At 39.6% G+C, this 14791-nt stretch overlaps 1 protein-coding gene across 11 annotated transcripts in view; it reads right to left on the bottom strand.

The window, feature by feature from the left end:
- PLCB4 (phospholipase C beta 4) overlaps positions 1–14791 on the bottom strand; it is a 455945-nt gene that overhangs the window by 98609 nt on the left and 342545 nt on the right. For all 11 annotated transcript variants that reach the window (XM_055131101.1, XM_055131100.1, XM_055131094.1 and 8 more), the window contains 4 exons: positions 11785–11866; positions 9373–9473; positions 8685–8742; positions 1875–1983 (listed from right to left, as the gene is read on the bottom strand). In XM_055131101.1, coding sequence (XP_054987076.1) covers positions 1875–1983; positions 8685–8742; positions 9373–9473; positions 11785–11866 — 350 coding nt within the window. The remainder of the gene's footprint in view (positions 1–1874; positions 1984–8684; positions 8743–9372; positions 9474–11784; positions 11867–14791) is intronic.

Genomic DNA, 14791 nt, shown 5'->3' with positions numbered 1-14791 from the left:
GTTGTTGATTGTATCAACCTATGCTCCCACGATAAGATTTGAAAAAAAATGCCTTTTGCATTTGAGCCTCAAGCATACTTAGAGAGTGATAGACTTGGGGCTGGAGCATTGGAACAGCGGGTAGGGCATTGCTTTGCATGCGGCCAACCCGGGTTCGATTCCCAGCATCCCATATGGTGCCCCAAGCACCGCTGGGAGTAATTCCTGAGTACAGAGCCAGGAGTAACCCCTGTGCATCACAAGGTGTGACCCAAAAAGCAACAAAAAAAGGTGACAGATTTAGGAATGTTTCATTTGGGTCAAAGAGATAGTAGAATGGGTAAGATGCTTGCCCTGCACGTGGCCAAATAGCATTCCATCCCTGGTACCACATATGGCCCCTAAAGATAACCAGGAGTGATCTCTGAGCACAGAGATCTTGTAAGTTCTTGTAAATCTTGAGCACTGGGAGGTGGGCTTCAAAAAAATAAAGAAATAAATAAAATAATTACTTGTAAAAAAGACGTTGGTAGTCATTTCATAGACTTTTAGAGTTGAGAAGGACTTTAGAAATGAAATTGAATGTTTATAAGAACATTTATCACACTGCGTAAGAATTGGTGAGTCTGTCTTTTTCTTTCAATAGATTACAGCTGTTTTGCTCCTGAAATCTCAGAATTTAGCACAATGCTTGGTGCTCCGCCAGCCTTTTATAAACTTTCAGAAGTTAAGATAGGAGACAGAAAAATAGCTAACTGACTACATGAACCTGATCATCTCATGAGCAAAGAAACTGGGACCGAGAAATATGGTTCCTTGCTCATGGTCATACAATGACATGGTAGAAAAGAAATCAAAGTGCCTTGCAGCACTACAAAGTGCTATATTTTATATTACTTCTCTCCTCCTCTGATTTAAATCACAATATTTTAATACTCAAAACACTGATAGAATTCATTCATAAAGCACACTTGGTGGAACAGGTATTTGAGGTCCTAGCAGAAATTATAAACGTATGGCAATGATAAGAGAAAACTCGTGGCTTGGGAAAATATCCACGGTGAGGTTATGTGATGTGGTGGGCTACACACAGACATAAATAGAATCTAGTTTTTCAGTGAATGTATAAACCTTTCAGTCCAATTCCCTGGCATGAGGTAAAAAGAAAAAGAACACTTATTCTACACTAAGTTCAGAACAGGCTTGAGTAAATGAAACAAATGGAACTTGAACCTAGATCTGTTTTCACTGTCCAATAAAGTCTGAGGCCAGGAGCTCAGATACCTGTCCACACTCCTGTCCCATTATATTAGGTGTTTTTCCACTGCTATGGGACCTGCTTACATTTCCTCTCCAGGTCTTTCCTTTATCAAATATCGAAACAGACCATGCAGAACTTCCAAAGATTCACTTCAAGTGGCAAAGGTTCAGAATGCCCCATAATTTACTACAATTTATTTGTATTTAATTTTATATCAGTTATATTTATCTTCCCAACCAGAGGTCAAATGACGAGAGAGAAGGCTCAACAAATCCTGTATTAAATTTATTTGGCTAGGCTAAATGAATGGGGAAAAGGAAGTGGCAGATTTTTAGAGGGAAGACAATTCTTTTCAAAGATTACAGGACTATATTTGGCATTTTAAGCATTGTGAATATGAAATATCAAATATGAAAGTACATGAGGTCAATATCACTATTGTGCACTAATAAAACAATTTAGCATGAGATTTAGGTGGCGTGGGAAATTCTGATGAGAGGTAAAATTTATATCTAGACAAGGAACAAAAAAATAGTCCATTTTTGGCTTTATGGAGGTCGACAGCATTTAAGGAAACCATTAACCAAAAATAACTCAAATAATCACTTCTTTTTATATTTTCTACTTTCATTACCTTTTTTCTTCAAATCTTCATCAGGCTCATACATTTCAATAATCTGCATTGCCCTTTTAACATCATAAAATGGGAATAAAATTTCATTCAGTCGAGGATCTCGTTGATGCTAAGATGAGAAAAGAATTCCATTTAGGTCGACATTCCCTGCCCTTGGGACACTACACATTAATCAAACATATAATTTCTAAAGCAAAATCTGTCTAGAGTATCATATTTATAGTTACAAATATAGAATTTCACTGTCTTCCTTTCTTTCTTCCTAATAGTCTTCAAATAAAAAAAAAATCCAAATCCTGGAGTATTTTGTTGGTTTCTCTCAATGATAAGTGAATTAAAATAAAAAAAAACACTTTTTTCCCCTGTAAAAGTTGAAGGCTACTTAACATGAGGTGTATGTTATCTGTATTGTCTTCTGGTTCCCACAGCACTGGGAAGAGGATTTAGCATCAGAGTCCAAGAGGGGTCAAAATATTTTTTAAAAGGAAATACAAAAGTGGGGTCGGAGCAATAGCACAGCGGGTAGGGTGTTTGCCTTGCACGCGGCCAACCCAGGTCCGATTGCCGGCATCCCATATGGTCCCCTGAGCACCGCCAGGAGTAATTCCTGAGTGCAGAGCCAGGAGTAACCCCTGAGCATAGCTGGATGTGACCTAAAGAGAAAAAAGCAAAAAAAAAAAAAATACAAAAGTAACCCCTAAAGTCCCCAATATAGATAAAATAATATTTATTATTCGTTCATATAAATGCCAAAACAAAAACAGTAACAACTAAAAATTTCAAATACTAGGTAGGCAATTGCTGTTCATTATCCTTAGGCCCACTCTAGAGCAATAAAATATTAAAATATTGGTCTGCAGACTTCATTTTCTTGTGTAAATACTTATCAGAATGAACCAGCGAAAATAATGATGGAAAGTAATCAGCACCCGGTCATTGACCACTTAAGAACAATATGAAAGTCTAAATTTTAATATCAGTAGTTTGGAAAGTCTTTTTCTCTGTGAAATCTAACTTGGTCTGCAATATTGAAGTTCTCAAGGCAGTAGGTAGGAATGATCACGGCACTTATGAGGTTGATGATATCAAAAGCACCTGTGTGCTCCTGGGGCTATAGGAAGCACAAGGACCAGTGCTGCTCCTGCAGTTCCTTTCCTAACCTCACAGCAATTATGAATCAAGTCCAGTTTATTAACTTAGCGTGTGTGTGTGTGTGTGTGTGTGTGTGTGTGTGTGTGTGTGTGTGTGTACCTGGAGGTATTGGGCTGCTAAACTTCCTTACTGTTCATTGTGGAGTAGAAGATCAAACACTGTCCTTGGTCAGTCATCAACTACACAGAATAGTGGGAGATAATTAACGGAACAGTGGGTGATAAGGTGAGCAAAACCTGGTCAATAGTTAGGATCTTGAAAATGACTCTTTACCCAAATATATGCACAGATCTTATAAACACCAATGCAAAAGTATTTAAGAGACAACTGTTAAAGGTTCATATGGATTTCCCTTCCCCATTTGCTTTTAAATGATCATTTCAAAGGTGGGCTGCACAGAATGGATGTCTTTGGCCAACAGACCACTTAAAGTAATTTCTTGAAGCATTTGTGGGTTAGTCTCTTCCAGTCCTCTCTCCCCCTCCCCACAAGACCGTTTTAACTTTTAAGGAATTAATATCTTTTTGTCAATGTGTCCCAATGAAGCATGCTTCTGTTGTAATCTAAGAAATTACAGCTCACAACAGCTCACATCCATGCACGTAGTAGAGCAGTTAGTACTAGTCCTTCAGACCATAAGTAACAAAGTTGTGGGCTACACAGAGGTAGAGAATTGTGAGGTGGACCATGGAAGGCCAGGCAAGTGAAAGCATGCTACATCTCATTTAAGAAATTGATGGCTGCCATGCAACTAAAGAGCCCTCTATTCAAGGAGATGGCAGGCACTGCTCTCTGGTGCAAATGCATTTTTTTAAAACACACACAACAAACAAACAAACAGAAAATCCAGGCACATTCCTTCTCCCGTCTCTGTAACGAATATCATGGAAGAAGATAATGGTGGATAAAAAGATCCTTTTTTAGACCCACTGCAGTTCATGGCTGGCCACTCTTCTCTTCTTATTAAAATTAAGTCTTTTGATTTAGAGATATATGCAGTATATATATATATACTCAGTATATATACATACAGTTCTCTGGACTCATGAAGATGATGGGGCAAATCCATATGAATCAGAAAGTGAGAGAAAGCAGAGTTAGTGGGAAGTTAGGAACAAAAGCAGAGGGAATCCAGACATTGTCAGGTGTTTTCATTTATATACATGTATGAGGGTGGTCTAACCTGGGTTACTTTGAGGCATGTTCTGTCAATGGCAGCAGTGACATCACTCACCTGAGGGCTTGTTAGAAGTGCAGATTCTCAGGCCCCACCCCAGACCTACCAGATCTGATTTTCTGGAGTAGAACCCATGAATCTGTGCTTTAACAAGCCTTCCAGGAGATTTTGATGTGTTCCAGTTTAAGAAGCATTGCTCCAAAATGTAAAGGTATGCATTTTAATATGTTTTGCATATCATTTAAATTATCTAAGACCTGCAAGGATAGAAGAATGCTACAGATTTGATATGTCCTTCCAATGACATCATATTAAGACTTCGCCCAGGGGTCTAATACTCACTACTACACCTACCTCAATCAACAGAAGCAATAGCTGGGAAACCTAAGTCCTAAGATACATGTACCATAATTCCTTACCCCACACATTTGCAGGAAATCACATCAAGAGCCAACAATGTGAAATTGCAGTTGCGTTCAATCTACTCTATCAGATGACATCATCTTGCACTTTCCCTAAAATTTTCACATTTTAAAAGGAAGCACAGTGTGCCTGGGGTACTACAAAAGCAAGAAAACAAAATGAAAGTTCTGTATTTCAAGGTAACTTCAGAGCAAAAAGTTTGACAGAAGTGGACAAAAGAAGAGTGGGGCAAATTTGGTAACCAATCTGCGGGACTACGAATTTTGCACTGTGATTCGGGGAAGCAATGTGCTTGGGGCACTTGCCACTTGATATCCAGAGCTTTGGAAAATGAGAGTCATGAAAATAGGTCACTGAAATGGGGTCAAGTGAACAACGGTAATGACCATTCCTCCATTATTATGTATTTATTCTTACGTAGAAAAGGCATCAATCCAAGTAGTATTGGGAAGGACAGATGTTGACAGATATATAAATAATATTCTAATGAGATAGAAAGATGATGAAAGGATAATTTGCAACGGTAAGCTTACTCACAAAACCGAATGCCTTCTGTTCTCTTTTTGCCTATGTATTAAAAAATAAAGATACTATAAATGGTAAGATATCTCAGTTTTTTTTTCTTATAGTCTTTCAAGTGCAAAATACAAATAAATTAAAAATCAGTTTTAGTACTCATGACGATATGTGCAAGTCAGGGAAAAGATTACCGGGAACAAGAAAATCAAGCTAATTCTTGATTATAAGGATATTATAATTCTTTATTATAAGCATCTGAGAATTTTCCATCTCTTTCTCATTTTGATTTACATCTCATGTCCTTCATGCAATTCTGCAGTCCTCTCAGTTTGAATTATCTCTGTAGACGTCAAAAAGAGAATGCGAGCAAAACTAAAATCAACTTAGGTTCTCATTACACAGCGGGAAATAAAGGTGAAACTTTTGATTTAGGATTAGAGATCTTCGCTTCCCAGCAAGTGGAGTAGGCAGTAGTATCTGATCATTGAGTTCAGAGTGCAGGCTCATGAGACTATGTAGTGTCCAGAATCAGACCTGGGTCAGCTGAAATGCAAGACATGTGTTGTCACTGCTGTTCTAGCTCTCTGACCCCTAGACAGAAATTTGAACTTTTTTTTTTTTTTTTTGGCCACACCTGGCTATGCTCAGGGGTTGTTCCTAGCTCTGCATTCAGGAATCACTCCCAGAGGTGCTCAGGGACCATAAGGGATGCCGGGGATCAGTCCTCGTTGGCCACATGCAAGGCAGATGCTCTACCAGCTTTACTACCTCTCCAGCTCCTGGACATCTCTTGAAGAAGTTTTGTCAAGAGTTTTGCTTGTCCTTCCTCCTCTGGTGGTGGGGGCAGGGTTTGTCAGGGGTTCTACTAATGTTTCTCTCATCTGTCCAAAATCAAATCACCCATTACACTGGGTGTCTTTAAATCCCTAGTGAGAGGAGACAAAAATAGCTCACTCAAGAAGGTAGCAGCATTGTCGGGTGAAGGTCTGTGATTTCAGAAGCTCAGACCTAAACATTGCAAAATGCTTGAGTGTCCACAAGCTGGAATTCAACCTTATAATAAAGGCCCCAGATTATGCATGGAGATAAGGAAAAATAAAAGAGTCTTATGAACACAAAATGACAAGACCTTATTGTCATTATTTGCAAGTAGTAATTGCCTGAATATTAAAAACTGACAACTGCAAATCTCACTGAGTTAGAAACAAGTCAGCATGGCCACTAGAGAAATGATCAACAAAGCAAAAATCAACAGACAGACACATACCACATATGCATTGACCAACTGGCTAGGTAGTAGGAGGGGGGCCTATATGAGCAAAAATCATATTAAACATTTTTAGAATGCCTTATCCTCCCACCACCACTCAGTATGTAAATGCTCTTATGCTTTATTTGAAAATTTATGTCCAGTTTGTACTAGTGTGTATCTTCAGGAAAATGGAAGGAGAGAAAAGTTTATCAGCCCTTTATTGCCTTGGTCACTGTAAAGAGGTTTGTGTCACCACTTCCTTGCTTATTCCTTTAGTACTTAATTAGCAATTCACGAGGAGTGTTAGATGTACTGCCCTCTTCTTACTATCCCCCTTGTTCACTGCTCCCAAAACGTGTGTACCAGCCGAAGGATCTCAATAGACACGCTGAGTTATGATCTGTGCTTCACACTTAAGGTGGGTTCTCTGTACATTCAAGTTCTTCCCAGATTGTCCAGGTCATCCTGAGCACAGCAGGAACTGAGCAGCACCACATTCCCAAGTCCTTGCACTGAACCACCCACCCTGTTGACTGACAATCACTGGGATATCCCCCAGGCAATAAGTCAATGAATAAATAAAACGTCACGGCTTAGACTTCTAAGAATATTAAGAGTGATTACTGGATAGGCCTAAAATATGAAAAAATAAATGGTGATTACTGGATAGGTCTTCCCATAGAAGGCAAGGCAAGGGCAGTACCTACTCTCAGGAGTTCAGAACCGTTTCTATATTTAAACAGCAAAAAGCATACTGAAGACTTTGTAAGGTTTAAGAACTACCTGGTGCCAGTTCCATCCCTGGGCATACAAAAGACCTTTTTTTGAGGAAGTGGCATATGATGCTTATGCCAATTGCATCCCTTTATAAGAAGCAAGTTCCCTGCCCATCTCACCAAGACTTAAGATGATCAAAGACCCACAGGGTAGGAAGAAGCTGAGGAAAATAAAACAAGATATATATTCCTTTTAATCAGAAGAAGGGGAAAGGGTTAAGGGAAGAAAGCAAGTCAACTTAAGTTCTGAGCACTAGTGGCTTAAGAATGTGGATAATATCTGGGTAAAGATTGTGAACATAATATTTGCATGACCCAACATTAGTAGAGTGGAAAAACTTAAAATATTTTCAAGTCCAATAAGTACTGTAATGTATTGGATGGATTACTTAAAAGTGGAGGCTTCTGTACTGATAAACAGAGTCCTTACTTCTTCCTGCATTGGGGCTTTCAATGTGCAATCCTACAAATTGGGGGCTGGTGAACGCTGTCCGGGACAGAATGGGAAGCCCCTTGGCCATGGTGTGGTTCTCTCTGCAGACTGACAATCCATCTGCCTGTTGCTCTTTCTTGAGTCAGGGTCTCGTGTGTGGATGCCATTTCTTTTTACATGGTGTCATTAGATATAACATACGTTGTTTTGGCTTAAAAATATAGTGTCCTTATTTCAATTCCTACTATTTATGTTAGAAAACGAAAGTGGATTTTCCTCTTGGGGTTCATTAGAGTCTAATGGGTTTCACGGAAGAGAACGTACTTTTATGTATGTGTGAATAAAAAATTCATTGTCGTTGGAATGAAAGTTGCAACATTTACGTGTTCTAAAGAATTTTTCTCTTATGCTTAAGCACATTACATCAAGCAGTTTTAACTGTCAAGTAAAATATAGTCTAAAATTAGCTCTGTGTGTTTATTATAAAAATAAAAAATAAAAAATTTAACCTGTAATCCAATTGGCCTAATATGCGCTAGATTTTCACCCAGGAACTCCAGTGCTGTGCTTGTTCGGCAAACATTCTATTTGAACCTACCTATTTTTCTTACATGCAATCCATTAAAAGACAAAAATAAAGCTTTCCAGTCCATGCAAAGGTATGAGAAAAAGTTAGCAATGGAGAATCCAACAATAGTGTGGTAAACTCAATCCATTCTCTTTCTATTCAATGAGAGCAATAGAAAATAAATAAGTACCTTAAATATCATCTTGCACAAACATAGACACATTAAAGTCAATGAATATAATACAAAACTTCACACACACACACAGAACCAGAGCTAGACATCACAGCAAGAAACCAACAACAAAAAAAGCAGTGTGCAAAGCCGACATGTAGGAAGTGCATGAATACAAGGGCAACAGCTGATTTTTGCACCTGGTAAAGCCGTCATGGAAAGATCAGCAGTCAGAAGCAAAGCAAATGAGGGCGTAGGATGTGGGCATGCAATGAGAACACTGGAGAGGCAAGCCACCGCACACAAACTTTATGGAGTTAATGTATGAAAAAGCTTACTTCATTTAGAAAGCTCACTAATTGGTCTACCGTTAAATAATCAGTTTTGTCTCCATTGCTGAAAAGAAATTTATTAGAAAAAGTAAGTTTTTGTATATGATGCTACAGTAGGTACGATTTACATGTTGACATTTGTTGATGACAATTCTAAACTCATTTTCTAACCCTGACGTAATGGTGCATTCTTAAAATGGCCAAGAGACTAAAAGGAAAAGAAACAAAACAAAATAGCAGTAACAAAGGAAAGAAAAACATTCCTACTAGCTCACAGAAATTGTCTGCAATTCTTTTAGCCTTACCCAAAAGATGTTACTTTAAAAAACAACATGTAAGTCATCCATTTGAAATAACTGGAATGAATGAACTTTTCAATAACAAAATAACATTCCAAAATTGAATTTAGTTAGTTCACATAACAAGTTAATACCTAACAGAGCAGGTTAAAATTGTAGGGCGTTAGTAAAGCTGATGCAAGGGGCTGGGTTGGGAGAAGTTCCAGTTAACTTATGTAAAAGTTTCTCAAAAAATCAAAATGAACTTTTACACTGGTAAACTAAGGGGTGAAAATGTAACCTGACTAAATAATTCTTGACACTATCAACATACTGTATTCAAATATTAGGACAAAAATGTTTTAAAAATCTAACAGGATAACATTGCCATGACATTTTCTCATAAAGCAACTTACATTTTTTTAAAAAGGTCTTCTATGTCTGTCCGAGGACAAATCTTTTGTGTCAGTTCATAGAACTTTTCGTAAGTAAATGCTGCAGGTTCAATTTCATCATTCTGTAAAGAATGCAGAAGTTTTGTAAGTCAGGAAACATTTTATTTTCTCTTTGGAAAAAAAAATATCTGTAAAGTCATGAGGCAGAGTGCTAACCAGGAACCCCATCTCTGGAACCCCAGGACGCCCATCTCTGATTCGTGCTCAAAGAGACAAGTGTGTGTGGGCCATCCAGCTAGAACTAAGCACATGTCTATGAGCATTTCTAGTTAGTATGTAGGCTTGGTTTGTGTGTTCAAACACAGGCTACATCTGGGATTACTTCAGGCAACACCCCATAGAGCCTAAATATCAATCTGGACTCTTCGTCGACTGGAGGAAAGAGGGCAATCGCCTATCTAAGCCAGCGATTTTCAATCAGGAGAGGTAAGGCCCCTTGTGGGTGCCCAGGATAATGAAAGGGAATTATTTGTTAAAAGTACATTAAAAAGGGGAGAGTGGGATGGCGAGGGTGGCAGAATACTAAGGGGCCAAAGAAAGGGGGGGTGGGATGCAGGATAAAAACAAGGTCGGAAGAAGCCTATTATCAGACAGAAAACTTTTTTTTTTAGATTTCACACTGGTAGGGGGTTGGAGCGATAGCATAGCGGGTAGGGCATTTGCCTCACACATAGCCAACCCAGGTTCGATTCCCAGAATCCCATATGGTCCCCTGAGAACCGCTAGGAGTGATTCCTGAGTGCATGAGCCAGGAGTAACCCCTGTACAATGCCGGGTGTGACTCCCCCCAAAAAAAAAGCAAAAAAAAATTTACACTAGTAAACTAAGGAGTGAAAAATGTAACCCTGACTAAATATTTCTAGATACTATCAACATACTATATTCAAATATCAGATAAAAAAGGTTTTAAAAATCTAACAGGATAACATTGTCACGACACTTTCTCATAAAGCAACTTAAATTTTTTTAAAAAAGAAAAATGTAGGGGCTGGTGTGATAGTACAGTGGGTGCATTTGCCTTGCAGTTGGCCGACCTGGGCTCAATCCCTAGCATCCCACATGGTCCCCCAAGCACTGCAAGAAGTAATTCCTGAGTGCAGAGCCAGGAACAACCCCTGAGCATCACTGGGTATGACCCAAAAGAGAAAAAAAAAATTTGTAGAGAAACATTGATCTAAAGTGATGAAGAAAACAAAACAAAACCAGTGCCTACTTTTGCTAATTTTTTTACTTTTTTATGAGACCAGAAAAAGGAGTTCATGACAACTATATAAGATTTTTCCATTCAGGGGTCAAAGCGATAGTAGAGTGGGTGGGGCCTTTGCCTTACCTTCGGCTGCCCCAGGTTTGATCACCGACATCCCATACTGTTGCCTGAGCACCACCAGGAGTAATTCCTGAGTGCAGAGCCAGTAACCCCCAAGCATTTCTGGGTATGACCCAAAAAGTTAAAGATTTTTCCTTTCATACTGAATTTTCTATTTCAAATAGAACTAGTTAAAGCAGTCAGAATCACAGGCTGGAGACTATTTTTTGCAGTTGATAAATTAATTAATTCTAATTATTTTACTTTATTTATTTTTTTTTGTAGACTTTCTTTTTCACACCTGGCGATGCTCATGAGTTGTTCCTCCTGGCTCTGCACTCAGGAATCACTCCTGGCGGTGCTTGGGGAACCATGTGGGATGCCGGGGATTGAACCCAGGTCGGCCGCACGCAAGGCAAACGCCCTACCCGCTGGGCTACCACTCCAGCCCCAATTCTAATTATTTTAAATCCAAAGGGCAGTGAACACCAACGGTTTGGTTGTGGAGAAGTGCTTCGAAACACCTGGACAGCTGTCACAAACAACTGAATGTATTAGTTAATTATTTACCTCGACACCCTGGAACCCAATGTGCTAGGTTTTTGTAAAAAGTAAGCTTTTCATAGCTGTGCAAAAGAACAGTCTGTCTTCTCCTTTTCTTAATCCAGGTGACAAAGAACATTTTGAATTATATTACTTGAGCTAGAGAATATTTAGACTAACATGTCTAGAAAATAGAAATAAGGGATTAAAAAAAATGCCTATCAGGTCAGAGAGATAGTACAGAAAGTAGTATCACACAGTGCACACAGCCTAGCCAGGGTCAAGCCCCGTCACCCCATATGGTCTCGCAAGCCAACCGGGAATAATCCCTGAGTGCAGAGCCAGGACATAAGCTCTGAGTACTGGATGATGTGGCCCCAAACAAAGTAAACAAAAAAAAGTGACTATCAATGATTTATTCTCTAAATCTAACTGAAATTAATTTGACATTGAAAATCTGCCTTACTACATATAAGCAGAGAAACACAAAATAGTTAGAAACACATCATTCAATTAACGATTACCTTTCCACTGGGAAAGCCTAGCTCCTTGAGTGCTTGAAAGATCACCTTTTCCGTTTTCCCCGAAGCAAAGGTTCTAGTAATACTAGGGCAGAAGAGAACCACAATTGTTAATTCTGTTTTTCCTGATGCAAAGATCCAGGTAATAGCAGGGAACGGCCAGGTTGGGGGAAGGAAGGAGGAGATGAAAAGGAGAACAGAATGTTCAGGTATTTTTCACTTCTTAAATTAGCTCTTGAAATCTCTCAGATTACTAGAGTTTACAATCTAGTGAACTCGTGAGGAAAGTTGCTTTGAAGACAAAATGTTGCTTGTGAACATGATGGACAAACACCACGGTAACTTGTAATCCTACCAAATTTCATTCTTAAGAAAAAGGAATGTAGTAGATGGGTCTCTAGCTGGGTCTGTACCTAAGCAAGAGTTGGGAAGGAGGAATTTTTACTACCCACCCCATAGCTGTGATTGCTTATCTTTAATTCTCATGTAGTGAACAGACACATGAGTTTTTCCAAGTGAAACACCCTTCAGTTCTTGGCTCTACGTCAGCTGTCTCAGAGGTGGGAGTTTTAGTTTATGAAAGTGAAAGGGGACACAAAGAGGGAAACACATATTCATCTCAGAACAACCTTAGCACCAGATTTTGAGACAAGATTACTGTATTGCTGTCATCCCATTGTTCATCAATTTGAGCAGGCGCCAGTAATGTCTCCATTCGTCTAGCCCTGAGATTTTAGCAGCCTCTCTTTACTCCTCCTTCGCAACAGTGCTGCATTGGAGGCTTTCTCATCATCAGGGGAATGAGACCCATCATTGTTACTGGTTTTGGCATATCAAATATGCCACAGGGAGTTTGAGACAAGATAGTTTTGAATAATGGTGCTTGTCTTTCAACAAGCATCATTCACATCAAAGTTGTAAAATGGATAAGACTTTAGTGAATATATTTTATATTCCCAGTGCTGATGAAAGTGGAAAAGACAGTGGCTAAGATTTAGTACAGCAGTTAGGGTTCATGCCTAGTGTGCATCCATCCGACTTGGATTCAGTTCCTGGTACTATGTACAGGTCTTCCAAGCTCTACTGGGTTGGAGGACTAAAATAACTAAAAAAGTAGCTCTGGAGGCCTCTAGAACCACTGGGATGGCCTGGGTACCTCCAGCACCACGGGGCATGAACAACATCACATCTTCAGGTCCCATCATCGAACCCCTGGTCAGCCTAGTTGGATCACCAGTTGGATCCCTCAGACCTCCTGGGGATCTACTATGCAAGGGTAGAAAACAGAAACTCCTCATGATCAGTGCATCAGTGATACTCAGGCTGGACGCAGTCAAAGACCTCGTTTCCTTTGTGAAGGCTGACTTTGGAACTCCTTCCCCATGAGCACAAGAGAATTTATGAGAACACCTCCCCCTGCTTACCCCTGCCATATTCTCTAATGTTCACATTAAGTGGAAAGCAAGTTTCCAAGGTCAGCACTGAGTCAGGTATTCGTGATGAGTGGGTTAAAGCACCACTTCAACTGTAGAGCATAAACTCCCAAAATAGATTGGGAAGGACGAACTGTAAGTACATAAATTGTTATATGTTCATTCAAAGCATAAGTGATTCATTCTTGGTCCGAGATTACTTCTAGAAGTACATTTTCTAAGCATGCTTGAGGCAGTTGTATTCAGATTTAAGAAGGGCTATGACTTCTCTTAAACAATTCACAGACAAGCACAACCTGTATTAAGTGGCATCACATAAACTGGTTTCTAGTATAAAGGTATTGTCTACCTTTATTTCTGTATTTCTCTAGAGTTCATGGAATTTATATACATTGAATTATACTGAGATGTAACTTATGTCAATCTACTTCAACTCTCTTTGTGTGTGTGTGTGTGTGTGTGTGTAGGTTATGTTTAGCAGATGTGATTAAAAGCTATAGTCCTGTACCAGGACTTGGATACCTGGCATTTAGAGTAATAATACGTTGGCCAATCTTTGCATGGCAATCTCAGCTAACTGAGCTTCAGTTAGGGTCCAACAGGCTTTGTCCAGAGATAAAAGCTTCCTTTCAGGCCGGGAATGCAGAAGGTCATAAACTGAACCTGAATGTAGGATGTCCTAAATACACTGGAGCCTTTTGGGATGACAGAAAACTTGGAATTTTGTAGGAGGTGGGATGGAAAGGAGAGAAGAGTGTACAGGAATATAATTTTCTGGTTAGGGCTTTGGGAATTACCCAGAAACAAGAAGTAGAATAAGAATTTCCCTGGGACGGGGCTGGAGCAATAGCACAGTGGGTAGGGCATTTGCCTTGCACATGGCTCACCCAGGTTCGATTCCCAGCATCTCATATTGTCACCTGAGCACCGCCAGGGGGTAATTCCTGAGTTAAAAAGCCAGGAGTAACCCCTATGCATCTATGAGAACACCTGCTCAATGCCGGGTATGACCCAAAAGGCAAAAAAAAAAAAATTTCCCTGGGACTAAAATGGTCTATCCATTGGCAGTGAGGGGTAGGAGCTAGGTAAAGAAAAGAGACATAGAGAAATGAAAGGTTTCCAGTGCCACAGAAGAGTAAAATTTATATAGAAAAACATTCCCAGGACTAGAGAGGTAGTACGGTATGTGCTTGCCTTGCACACAGCCAGCTCGGCTCACTCCTTTCTGAGCCCTGCCAGGCCTGACGCTGAGTACAAAGACAGGAGTAAGTTGCAAGCACAGCTGAGTGTGAGCCAAACCCCAGGAAAAAGAAAAGAAATAAAAATAATTCAGAGAGGGCAAATTCAAGTCTAACATATGATGAAGATAAGAATGGCAAAAGGTGGTGATAGTATGGCAGGTAGAGCATTTGCCGTGCACAAGGCTGACCTGGGTTCAATCCTGGGCACTCTGAGACTGCTAAGGATGATCCTTGAGCACAGAGCCAGGAGGAAGCCCCGAGTACCAAAAACTTAAAAAAAAAAGAAAAGAAAGAAAGAAAAGAGGTGGCATGGTGATCAAAGAGGTCCAAGCAGAA

This window comes from Sorex araneus, chromosome 3 (genome assembly GCF_027595985.1).
Source record: "Sorex araneus isolate mSorAra2 chromosome 3, mSorAra2.pri, whole genome shotgun sequence".
NCBI lineage: Eukaryota > Metazoa > Chordata > Mammalia > Eulipotyphla > Soricidae > Sorex > Sorex araneus.
The sequence above is the reverse complement of the archived record's forward strand: the minus strand, read 5'-3'. Positions and strand labels throughout refer to the sequence as shown.